Here is a 13,107-nt window from a genome sequence, read left to right as displayed (position 1 = left end):
AGATAATGAGCGAGAGTGAACTAAGTTAGATGCTACATCTAAAACTTAGCAACAACGGCTTCCCCGCTGATCTCTGTTGCTTGATAAGTTTGCTTCATTCCAGCCTAGTCAGTCATAACATTAGAACAGGGTTCAAATGTTAAGTCATCTGCTAGGCAACATAGCTGAACATGTAAGAGGAACACTATTAGCATTGATTAGCACAATAACGTTAAGTTAGCAGGCTAACTAAGCACTGACTGTTCTATAAACTAACCATGGAGAAAAGCCAACGCTCTGATGTGTCCAACACAAAATCAAAGACAAATGTAAGACACTGTAAGACCCATAACTTCAACCAGTTCCTCCTTTGCTTCTTTCTTCTTTGTTTTCATTGTTTCCAGATATTGGGAACGTAAAAGTATTTGGGTCACATATGAAATCTGGTTGTGGAAAATCTTTGTTAACTTATGGTATAAACATGTCTTCATGAAATAACGGTATGGTTTTTTTACGTTATATTTTTATAATTTCTTTTTGTCATTTTAAACAGCCAACAAAACGTAAACTTTGTTGCCACGAATGGGACAGGTCAACAGCATCCTGTTTGTCAGATCTTTTGGAGTTGGAGTTGGAGTTTTTCCCCCACTCCTCTGACAACTAGATCTGTTTTCCGACATTTTCTTTTTCTTTTTTTCTTTTTTTAGAAAGAATATCCGAAAATATTGAAACAGCTTATTTTCCGGTCATGTGTGCTCAGTGCCCAGTCAAAAGAATAAAGGAAAAGCAAATGGCTTGCTTAGTGACAGAGAATCTGGAACTAGTTTTTTTTCTTTGTTGTTGTTGGTGGTGGTGTTTTCTTTTTTTTTTTTTTTCGGACGGGAGCAGTTCCTCTGGAGAACAAGGAGGTATTTCCCAATGGTTTCCATGTGGCATTAGTAGCTGTAGAAAAGTAACTGTCAGAACAGCACAAGTACAGTTCCTGCCGTTTAAATTCTGACGGCTAGTTCATGGAAAAATAATTCTGTGGACACAGATGAGTTGTGGCTCGTCAATAATGTATGTACACATGTATGCACCGAATGAACACATTAATTATCCATCTAGATATGTAAATGTAGTGTGTGAACACATTAATAATCCATGTTCATTCCTAATTTACCATCACTTCTTGGCAAGTTCATTTAAGTGACTTGAGTGACTTCTGTCTGTGTGAGCAAGAGCAAGGGTGGCCAGAAAAGGGTACTGGTACCAGCTGGTCTTCAGCTCCATGCAAATACAAAATAAATCTCACCAGCCAACTTTGTTTAAAAAAAAAAGGATTAACACTGACGGTGTGTGTGTGTGTGTGTGTGAAAGAGAGAGAGAGAGAGAGAGGGAGAGATAGCTCAAACTGTTTTGGTCTCCCCCTCTGTGCCAGTAATGTCTTTTCATTGCACAGGAAATTAGTGTATGCTTTGGGAAAACGAGAAGCCCCCTTTTGCCCCAACCCCCGGGCCTTCACACAATCCACTAATTATTTCTCCTGCTTTTCCATACAAGCCAAGAGGGACACCTATCTCAGAAGGAATGAAGCACTTCAGCGCATTAACGATCTACTGTTTCTCTCTCAACAACCAAAGATCACTAGAGATATTTTTTTTTAACATACTCGAAGAAGGGGTTTCCAGCTGAGGACCGCTACAAGCAAGGCGGATCAAACAAGAAGGTAAACATTTCGCCACCAGCAAAACTTGACGTCTGATAAAAAAAAAAAAAAGAAAAAGGTGGTGGTGGGGGGGGGGGGGGCAGGTTTTATTGTTTTACATATGGTGCATGCGTGTATATTTGGAAAGGGTTTTTAAGAGACTGCATTGGCGATACTGTATCCTGAGTCAAACTCAAGACTTTTGAGGCCAGAAAAGAAGTTGGACAGTCCCTCGGGCCTCACAGCACGATCTGTTTTTAGTGTAGACTTGAGTCTAATTGCTTTACCAGCTCAGTGTTTCAGAGAAGACATGGTATTATCGGATCCACGGCCTGTAAGCGATTACCATCCGTTCACTGTACGTTTTTCTGTCTCTTGTAACTGAGTCTTTTAACGCGATATCGTTTCAGCGACAGACAATGCTTTGCCACGCTACTCAGCTTTCTGCAAATTCAATACGTTAGTCAGAGAAAAGAACATGAGATATATGTACATATGCACCTCCACTTATTTAAAGGGAGTGAGTTTATTGTCTTTCAGATTTTACACAGAAACGACGAATACACTGAATATAAAAACTGGACGCTGCAGTATTACTTGCAAAAGACCGTCACATACAGTACATGTTGATATAAATATTTTAAGGTTATCTTTTACTCGCTAAAATATGTAGAATATTTTTTTTTTAAAACATTATAGTGAACTCCTGGAAAAAAAGGAAATGAGGAAAAAAAAAAAAAAGACAGAAAAGAGGGCAAGAGAAGTTTTAAACAAGTGACCGATTTTTCTTGAACCGGATAATTCAGAACAGAGAACAGTAACCTTCATCATAAAAAAAAAGAAAAGAGAAAAAAAAGTGATCCATGGGTTCCACAGTTAAGTAGGTAATGCTATTTAGACTGACTGAAAAAGATACCAGTCTTCACAATGTCTTGTGAATATCAAGTCTACTACAGTCTATCATCTAATGATCAAAAAGCATGAGTGGAGAACATCCCCCTGTACATCATTTCAGGAAAATAGATCTCCAACGTTCATAACTCTCTACAGATACATTAAAACCAGCTGTGGGTTTGCCTGCTGCAACGAAAAACCCAGCTTACACAGAGGCATATACATACACACACATACACACACACACACACAAAAGCCCTCACTGCTCTGTTAGCAAAATGCCACATATGGAAAAATACACAAACTCAGAGGGTGAATTACATTCCAGCTCCAAGAAAAAGTGATGCACGGAGACATTCCAACAGAAATTCCACTTGGCCCTTAAACAATGACGAGACATGGATGGCAAGAGGTATTATAGTAATACTGACTGAATTTAACGTTTAGACAGACAATCATAATCTGGATTGGATTGTTGTGTCGAGCCCTTACGTAAGACTTCTTTTTTTTTTCATTGAATATGGAAAAAGTGCTGAAAGTTACACTGTTCAGAGGCAGTCATGGGTTTTTATACAGTTAGTCTCAACGGGGAATAGACCAGAGCAGCAATGAAACAAAAGAGACATTCACAGAGAAATTCTCTCTAGTAACTCCAGGACGGCCATGATGACCCTTCTCATCTAACCATCTGGGTTTTTTTTTTTTGTTTTGTTTTGTTTTGTTTGTTTGTTTTTGGTTTTCTCTGTATTAGTTTGGCCTCAACGGACTGTGCTCTGGTGTTTCACATCAACTGAAGTTGTTTGCTTTTGTCTTTTATTTCCCCTTTTGGAGATCCAGATATAGCATCTGAAATCTTTGAGTGGGTCTGGGTTTTATGGACTTTATAGGTAGTCGCAACTGGTGTATGGTTCACAGAGGCTCCTTGCAAGAACTCCTGTAAATCCATACTCTTTTTTTTTCCAAGATGTCCTGTTTCAGTAATAGTCCTCATCATAGTCTCTGGACTGGTCAAATCCAAACATCTCTTTCATTTTTTCCTTTAAATAGGCAGACATTTCATCTGGAAAAAGACAGAGAGGACACAAAAATCCTTGGTTTTACACTCGGTTCAGAGTTTTTTGTACCTGCAGTTATGTTTTGAGGATATGTCCATTTAGACAAGACAAGAGCTACAAAAAAAAAATGTGTAGAAATAAAAGTTCAGCATAAAAGTTTAGAAGGTGGAGGTAGTACCTGGAGGTAGCACCCCTAACACAGCAGTTGCTGAAACGTTGCCAAGTTCATTGTGAGCGATACATCTGTACGTGCCCGAATCCATCTGACTTGCATCTTCGATCTGAAGCCAGCTTGACAGCTCATACTTCTGAGGACCTCCCCTGGACTGAAAAAAAAGAAAGAAAGAAACAGTGTGCACATGGCAGTGACATAGTCAAGATCCTCTAGTCTGAAGCCAAGTTGACCCCAAAGACCACAGCGGATCAGAGTCAAGTCCACAACAGGTCAGAGACCAGAGAGGGTCGAGTCTCAGATAATACTGAGTCCAGGAGAAGGTTAGATGCGGCAAGTCCAAGAAAAGACCAAGAGCTAAGTAATGCGCGGCTAACTCATCCTACGAGTTAGGCTACATGTTGTGTCGAGTGACTATTCCCACCAGTCGAGAGTACACAGTTGTGATAAGTCACGTGGGCTCATTGACAAATAACTCCTGATTATATGCATAATAACCATTACTGTGGTTACTACAGCTGTATTGTTTTGCCGGGGCTATGCATAGCATCAGGATTCAGAGGCTTGCTAGCTAGCAAGTATCATTTATGCTACATTAGATAACTTTGAAATTGTCTGAACATAATTAATCTTATCTTAAGTTGCTGACATGTGCAACTATACCAAACCAAAATTACTGCAGCCACATTTGCTGAGGGAGACTATCCTAACCCACACCACATTCGGAAAATCAAATGGGGCTAGCGACAGATGAGCGGATGGAAAAAAATATATAAATTGTACAGGACAAAAGATTCAGTTATGCGTGTCATGATTGTGCAATGTCATGATCTTAATATACTGTGGCTAGCTGACTGAACATGTACATATACACATTTCTAATCAGGAAAATGACTAAACACTCCAAAATGGAGAAGAGTTCTTACCTTCCCTGGTGCTTTCACCCTACATAGCAGTAAATGTTGGATGTCGTCCCCTGATGTCAGTGATAGACGTTTTGCAGAATTTATACTCTGCACTGTTATTTTTGAAGTGTTTTTTTTTTTGCATGTGAAGATTGAGGTTCACATATGTGAACTGATTATTTGCTCTGTAGCTCATGAAATGTAGTCTGCTGGATAACATTACTGAACAAAACAGACGCTTTGGATCTTATCATAGACTATGGCCTATGGACGATTGTTGGTAACTATTGGGTACGTATGGTCCAGTCATAACTAATGCTCACCTACAGGCAGAATTAGATTCATGCAATAGGCTACAACTGATTAACATGTGTTCAGTTTCTTTTCACTTCAGTTTATTTTATTTTCATTTTCTGAACTGGTTTACATTGGTCTCAGGAAATGATTTGGATTCCACCCCTCCCCAAGACCGTGACAAGACTGAGTACAAATGTTCCCAAGTCTGTGACAAGACCAGTGCCATAAAAATGTGGTCTCCAGAACTGTCTCGAGGTTGAGACAAACCTCAGGTACTACTACCAAGCAAACAGTGGAAATGAATGGATGGATGGATGGGTGAAGTGGTCTTGCCTTTTAAGATAGGTATAGATAATTTGCCTGCCAATTGTTATAAACAACTCACTATTTAATTTAGGACCAGACATAAAGTATGTTCAGTACCAGAATTCATTGGAATAGTGAAGCCTCCGCCTCTCTGGGCATCTTTATTAGTATGTTACTTGGATTTGAAAAAAAATAAATTAAAAGTCCTGTTCGGCGCGTTAGTATGTACCTGGACAGATATGTGTGGGTCATCACCGGGTAATATCACATCGTTGCCATCTTTTCTCCATTCCACCAGCGCCATGGGATAGGCAAACACCTCACACAGAAACACCATACTGCTTCCTGTCACGTTCACCTGGTTATGAGGTGGGACTTTGATAATAGGAACTTCAAGCAAAGAGAAACACAGAGAGAAAGAAGCAAAGAGAGAGAAAGAGAAAGAGAAGGAGACAATAAGCTAAGGGGGATCATGTTCAGGAGCCATTTCCGCTCACCAGCCACTAAGCTGTCTGTGTCAGTTGTACTCCTGAAGCTGTCTAAAGGTCATAAATCTTCCTTTTAAAGCCAAGGGGAAAATTAGAGGGCTAGCTCAGGACCTGCAGGGTTCTGGAAAAATACCCTTTAGAGAGGAATGACTCCTAACCACGACAGCTAACCAAGAAAAACAACAATTAAAATACCTCCGATAAACGAATTTATATTAGTTGAGCTTCAATGGTTGTTTTATTTAGGATAACAATAATTTCGCAATCTAAAATACTTCATGTTATCATTTGTTTGCAATCTCTATGCACTTTTTTTTTAATATCGCGATACCCCTTACAACGATCCACGGATGGAAGTGGTTAAGTTTACCTGTTTTGCACGGGCCGTCACTTACGTTGAGTACGGGGTTCAAGAAAGCCGCCTCTTTGAACTTACAAAGGTTCATGTAAGTCTGACCATCGGAACCACAGAGAGGTTCTTGAGAAACACATACACATTGAGGTTCCGGTAGCTCTCCACCATCTCCATCCGAACCGTCGAATTTGCACTCGAGATCCGAACCACACAGTCCGAAATAGACATTCCTCTCTCCAAGATCACACGACTGTCCCTCTAGATTTCCACATTCCATGCAACAGCCGCAGCTGTCCTGCACAAGCCCCGCTCTACAGCCCTTCGCTTCAGGACACAGCTCCGGCACACACTCCTCACATTCTGTGCCATTTCGGTAATCCAGCTCATCCATCGCTTTGTAGTAATCAAAAGACGCAAGATCATCATCCATATCATCATATTTATAGTTTGGAAAACTTTTTCCGATCCCGCTGTTTAGAGCAATCAGTGCAAACATAACTTTATCCCACAGCATTTTGACTATTTGTATTTGTCCTATTTGCAATCAGTTTAAAAAAAAAGCTAGTAACACCCAGACATGCGCTGTCCAACGGTAAATCGAGATCGAATATTGTTTTTTCACATCGTCTTCAGCGAAGAAAGTTAATCCGGAGCGCACTGAGTGTAGTGATGGACTTTGGGTGACTTGTACTGAGGTAGTCTCCAAAAACAAAAACAGACCAGCCTGAAGAAGTCCGTATTTGGACTGTGTGTTACTCTAGGAATGAAAAATGGACTGCGTCCGCTGAACTTTGACTTTTCCTTCTAAACTTTGAAATCACACTGAGATGTAGCGGAGCGTAAAGCGGCATGCAGCTCCTGATAGACAGACCCGGGTTCTAGACGCTGCCTGCGCACCCCCATCCCCCTGTCCGCCTGTCTGCTTTGGAGTCCTAAGAAAGGTTGAGGGCGGCCTCTCAAACCATCTGTCGTGGTTAGGAAACACCATTTAGCGGTCCTTTAATTTTACACTTGGCTTCATGTTTAGGTGCCAGAGGATTGTGGGAGGTCATACGGCTGCTCAACAAAGCATCAAAAAAAAAAAAAAAGTGTCAGAACGTATCACTAATGGAACCTAACGTTCTGAAGTCAAACGTGTGTTTCTCAGTTGTGTTCAGTTAACATTTGTTTTCAAAAACATGTCAGTATTGTTTTAATTTTGACACCAAGTCCCTAATCAAATTAGGTGAATTAATCTGATACAGTGGACAGAAGTTTTACAGCCGCATTTGGAATGACCAGCTGTATGCAGAACCCTTGGGTTGTCTTTAAAATGCTCCTGAGAAATGCGCGAGCCAGATATGACCTGAATTTCCAGTAGGCGATTTTTATTTCCGGTGGGATCACATCTTTGATTTATCAATTCGAAATCACTTCAGCTTTCCTGCCAGTAAAATCATTGCTACCATCTGCTGGTTGGAAACAAACACTGCAGGTATTTATGAATGCGCATATCCAAGGATTCTCGTCTATGTTCAAAGGCTCTTTAAAAGGGCAAAAAAAAAACAAAAAAAAAACGACGAAAACAAATGCATCGTCATAAAATTGTGGCATTATTAAAATCCTGTGGCATGTTCTATAAAACAGATCAAAAACGCACGTGTCTCAGCCTATTGTTAAGAACAAGAGTTTGGCTCTCATTGTTTTCCATAATGATCCAATCATTAGATCAAAGACCATCTTAAGTGTCTTTTTTGATATGTTTCTGATGTCCAACACCGCCATACATGTATATGGCGGTGTTGGTGTACTACTTTCTTTTAAATGAAGTTTTAGGTACTTGGACTGTTGCCAGTCTCTTTAGCAAGCTTTTGTCTTGCTAAAGAGAAGGTCATATTTAAGATGTACTAAATGTACTAATTAAAGAAATTTAAGAACTAACCTCAGTGAAAATTTAGTCATAAACACTGTAGCATTCATTCCTGCTGGAGTTTCATACTACTCATTAAGCTAACTGTCTTCATACTGTGGCAGCTCAGTGGATGCCAACCGTTGCCAACAGTGCCAGACAATACAGAATTTGTGAGAGCATAAACGTGGAACAACACTTGCTCTGTTCAATGAAGCATATTTTATGAACTCATAACAATATTCCCGGTATTGCTTAAAAGCCACACTCAGTCTTCAAACGTCTTACAAAATGAATTTCCCGGTGATAAAATCTTAAGCTCATTTTAATGTGAGCCTATTCAAAACAAGTTCACGGACAAAACCAAGGCTAACTATGACATGTCACACCAAATTTGTGTCTTGAACAGGTTTTTCCTCCTTGCAAACTTAGAAAGGCCATTCACAAAACAAGCATGAATCGCTCATCGCAGATCTTCAAAAGATGATGAAAACAAAATGTTTGAAGTTTTATTCTCTCTCTCTTTCTCTCTTTCTCTCTTTCTCTCTCTCTCTCTCTCTCTGGGCCACATGCATAAAGGACTCACCCTCATTGTAAATTTCGGACTCTTGGCACCAGCGCTGCTGAATCATGGGTTATTGAACAATGACTGGCTGAGCAAAATTGACAACTAATGAAATAACTTTGAGGGGACATGAGTTGGCGGGGGTATGGGGGTTTAAAACTGGAAGGCAGAGGGGTTCAGGGTGGTATTGCTTCGCCCACACACACACCCCCCCCCCTTTCAGGTTCGCACAGCCAACCTATTGGGATTTGATCAGGAGGCTGTTCTGGATACAGCTGAGTCTTGGCAAAGTTTCCACCCCTGGACTAACTGTATATATTCAGCCCCCTGTGCCTGCACACACAGACTAGCAAACCCTGCAGCTGGTAAGATTACAGCGTTTCTCTTGTACACACTCTCTCGCGCTTTGTTTGATTGGTATGTTTCGATATACTCCATTTTCTTTTTTGTCTTGATTAGGTTTTGTGTGCGATTGCGTTTCATGCTCGTTACAATGTAGCATTATATTCCTGATTTTTTTTGTGTGTGCGTGTGTGTGCGTTTTGTGTTTGTTAGCATAATAAAACAGTATAAATGGTTATTTTAAATATGCATTTGTTACATTAACAGTTGTTCATTCTTTTTATGTGTAATTCACATTTTAAATGCTGCAGAATTGGTGTTCGATTGTGAGTTCATTTCAACGAAGGGGAATTATTAAAATGGTATCTCTATGTTCAGGCTTGTCACACCCCCCACCCCATTCCAGATCACTATGGCAACTGATCACCAGAACCCTGCAACCAAGCAACAACAGTCCGGTGCCAGTGCTTTCAAGGTGCACAAAGCCACGTACACCAAGAGTCCCCAGTCACAGATGAAATATGGATTGTTGTTTTTTTCACGATATCAGCGATCACTGTTTGATCCTCTTTTTTTCTGACATCTGACCCTTCCCCTCTCTCCATTGTTTTTATTTTTTTTCCCCCCAGTTGGTCATCTTCGAACAAGAAAATTTCCAAGGTCGCTGCCATGAGCTGACTGGGCCCAGTAATAACCTCCAAGAGGCGGGCGTGGAAAAAGTGGGCTCAATACTGGTGCTATGCGGACCGTAAGTGCCACAGAGAAAGAAAGAGAGAGAGATAGAGAGAGAGAGAGAGAGAGAGAGAGAGCGAGAGAGACTGAATTGGTTTTGTTCTGTGTGTGTGTGTGTGTGTGTGTGTGTGTGCAGATGGGTGGCATACGAACAGCCAGAGTGTAAGGGTGAGCAGTTTGTGTTTGAGAAGGGCGAGTATCCTCGGTGGGACTCCTGGACCAACAGCCGACGAAGCGACTGCATCTTTTCCTTCCGCCCCATCAAAGTGGTAATGACCCCCAAGAGAGGTTCTCCATCTACTCCACTATGACTCACAAACCACATCCCCAAATTCTCAATATAGAAAGATTACAGAGGTGTGTTGGTCTCACTTCCTCTCTCTGTTTTTGTTACTCTGTGAGACTCATTCTGTGTGACTTTCGGCTACTACAGGACAGCCAGGAACACAAGATTGTGTTGTATGAGAGCCCAAGCTTTACAGGGAAGAAGATCGAGATCATAGACGATGACGTGCCAAGTTTCCACGCGCATGGATACCAAGAGAAAGTCTCTTCAGTTCGTGTGCAGAGTGGCACGTAAGTAAAAATCAACAGACGCCGACATTTAACCACCTTCCACCACACACCGATGTTTAACCACCTTCTACCACACACAGATGTTTAACCACCTTCTACCACACACAGATGTTTAACCACCTTCTACCACACACCAATGTTTAACCACCTTCTACCAAACATCAGCGCTCTACACAACTGGTATAATGCTGGATCGGTTTTAAACTGCCATCACAAAGAGACTCAGTCATATCTTGAGATATTTCATCTAAAGTCACCATCAGACAGTACATAGGTAATACATTAAAACAGCATTTGTTGTACATATAAAAGTCTTAACAACACATCGCTATTATCCGGCTGACGTGTTAGAACAGCAGATGGATCTGCCTCTATCTTTTCTCTTGTAATTACTCTCTGGTATTTACTGACAAAGCTTGTTTCGGTGCTTAACCATCATCACTCTCCTCTCCTCTCCTCTCCTCTCCTCTCCACTGCTGTAGGTGGGTGGGTTATCAGTACCCAGGGTACAGAGGCTTCCAGTACCTATTTGAAAAAGGAGAATATAAAGAGTGCACCGAGTTTGGAGCCGAAGCCCCTCAGATTCAGTCCGTGAGACGCATTCGTGACATGCAGTGGCACCAGAGGGGGACTTTCCACCCCTCTAATTAGACGTCAAATTATGCATCATGTCTCTTCAAGCCCTTCTATGAAGCCCTACCTACTACCCCCCCATCCCCCACCCCCCCTGCCCGCCCTCTCCCTTTAACCCTTTACATGCTGATTTCCATTTTTGTGTCTTTGACACTGTTCGCCACTGCGGATGAATTTAAGAAAAAATAAATAAATGATTTTGCTTTATGATTTAACTCGAGTGGTCTTTTTATACTTTTTTTCAGACAAAATAATATTTGAGCTCAAGGAAAATATCAGAAAACACACAGATGTTAACAAAAACAATTTTAAATGTATATGAAACACACACAAAAAAGTTATCAGCTAAACAAGTTATCCATAAATGAAAATACAAGAGCACTATTGTGGATCTGTTCAGAAACATAGTACTTTCTGAGATATGTCAATTCTCTTTAAAGCTGTCATGTCATGGCCTGTTACAATTGTGCTTTTGACTGTGACTGAAAAAAAAAATGTAATCTGTATTTCATCTCCCCAAATTTTTCATACGATATGTTTTTTTTGCTGCATATTTTGGGGGGTTTTCTTCCTCTGTTGTCAGCATTTTGTTTTCTCAATTTGTTTGGGAAAACTCGTGCCTTGTTTTTCAACCAACCCCATATAGTTAGAACCCAGGAATCACCAGAGACTGCCAAACTGACTGTGGTAGCACTCTAATTGAGCACATTTGCAGAGGAACTTAAATAATGAATCCAAACAACTCACTATGAGACCAACACTGAATAATATATCAAACGAATAAAACATACCGCTGAAACAGAGGGGGAAAAAGTGTAAACAGCTGCATAGAATGGGTTACAAAACTCCAAAAACCCAAGAGCAAACTCACAAAGCGATCAAGAACTGACTCGCTGCTAACAAAGCTCATTCAAAACTGAGCACAGACTGAAACGTTCGGGGAGTTTAAATAAGGAACGCAAGAAGACACAGATGAAACCACTGACACAATGAAGAGGCGGGCAGTTGAACACAAGCAGGGGATGATGGGTTCTGATTGCTTGGAAATTTCTGGAATGAGGGTGAGGGGTCTTGAGGGGATCAGCGAGTCTCCACTGCAGCCCTCTAGTGGACATCCTGAGAATTACCTCAAGTTGTTACACCTGCTATTATATTCATAAAGGGATTATCCATTTTACATAAGTAACCGTGTAAGAAAAATGCTCTTACTGAGCAAACTGCATATTCATCAGTTGTAGTGCAGTTAAATATGGCTCATGAGAAGCTTTTTACGTGTTACATGAGCTGATACATGTGTTACATGTGTTTGTCAATATGACACAAAAAATGCAAGTTGTGCACCTTGCATTAGTTATAACAGAATAAAACATCTCACATTCCTGGGTACACAGTGGATCACTTAAGGTTGCTGTCTTTCTGCGTTTGGCTTATGTCAGACCGTCAGATCATTATCTGTGGTTTGGTCTTAGACAGATATCCTCCCGGATTTAAAGATAACAGTGGTGCCTCCAATGTTCCCATAGATCTAAATCCAGAGCTTGTGCAGGAATTTTCAGGAACTTTGTGTTCAGCCTCTGAGGCCAGTGGATCAGACTCCAGCGATTTTGACCCTGACGGAAAAGGGGAATTGGATCTGTTTCTTTCATACTCTGTAGAGGAGAGAGAGAAAAAAAGCATTAAACTTTTTTATATATATAAATAAGAATGATGATTTCAAGATGAAGCCAAGTTCATTTCTTTCAGCTGTCATGACTCACGCCAGTGTATATTTTCCAGCAAATACACTTTACTTGCCGACATCTTTTAAATCTCACTCCCTCACTCATTGCGTGAGTGTTGAAAACGAATGATTATTTACTTCACTCTGAATTAACGGCCTCACTGCGTGGCAAAATGCCAATACTTTCCTGACAGCGTCTTCAAATCCCTGTTTCCGTATTTTCTCTTTCTCAGTATCAGCAACGGTCTCAGTCGCTGCTCATCCCCAGTTCCTCTCTCTCCTTCTGTATCCTTTGCTTCGTCATTTTAACCTTTATCGTTTTGCTCCTTATCGGCAATGCAAGTTTAAAAAATGACCACCTTCGTTCCTTATTTAACCCCCTCTACTTTGTTCAGCAGCTCTGTGACCTCAGCTGCATATCTCATTGCATTTTTTTTCATTACATGGTAATCGTTTCCATATCTGTTAGCTAGCTTCACTCACAATGCGTTGCTCGATCGTTACTCCACGTAG

General features: G+C 40.8%; 2 protein-coding genes across 2 annotated transcripts; one reads left to right on the top strand and one right to left on the bottom strand.

Annotated features, from left to right (window-relative positions):
- Positions 1–3,534: 3,534 nt before the first annotated feature.
- On the bottom strand, positions 3,535–6,652 carry kazald3 (Kazal-type serine peptidase inhibitor domain 3). Its single transcript, XM_030790928.1, has 4 exons — positions 6,154–6,652; positions 5,525–5,685; positions 3,794–3,941; positions 3,535–3,620 (listed from the first exon to the last, which is right to left on the bottom strand). The coding sequence occupies exons 1-4, from the start codon at positions 6,650–6,652 to the stop codon at positions 3,535–3,537; spliced, it is 894 nt and encodes a 297-aa protein (XP_030646788.1).
- A 2,693-nt stretch (positions 6,653–9,345) lies between these two features.
- crybb2 (crystallin, beta B2) lies at positions 9,346–10,892 on the top strand. The gene is made up of 5 exons (XM_030780957.1): positions 9,346–9,408; positions 9,563–9,681; positions 9,802–9,934; positions 10,099–10,241; positions 10,724–10,892. Exons 1-5 carry the CDS (start codon positions 9,346–9,348, stop codon positions 10,890–10,892), a joined length of 627 nt encoding a protein of 208 aa, XP_030636817.1.
- Positions 10,893–13,107: the final 2,215 nt, after the last annotated feature.

Source organism: Chanos chanos, chromosome 1, assembly GCF_902362185.1.
Source record: "Chanos chanos chromosome 1, fChaCha1.1, whole genome shotgun sequence".
NCBI classification, from domain to species: domain Eukaryota; kingdom Metazoa; phylum Chordata; class Actinopteri; order Gonorynchiformes; family Chanidae; genus Chanos; species Chanos chanos.
The sequence above is the reverse complement of the archived record's forward strand: the minus strand, read 5'-3'. Positions and strand labels throughout refer to the sequence as shown.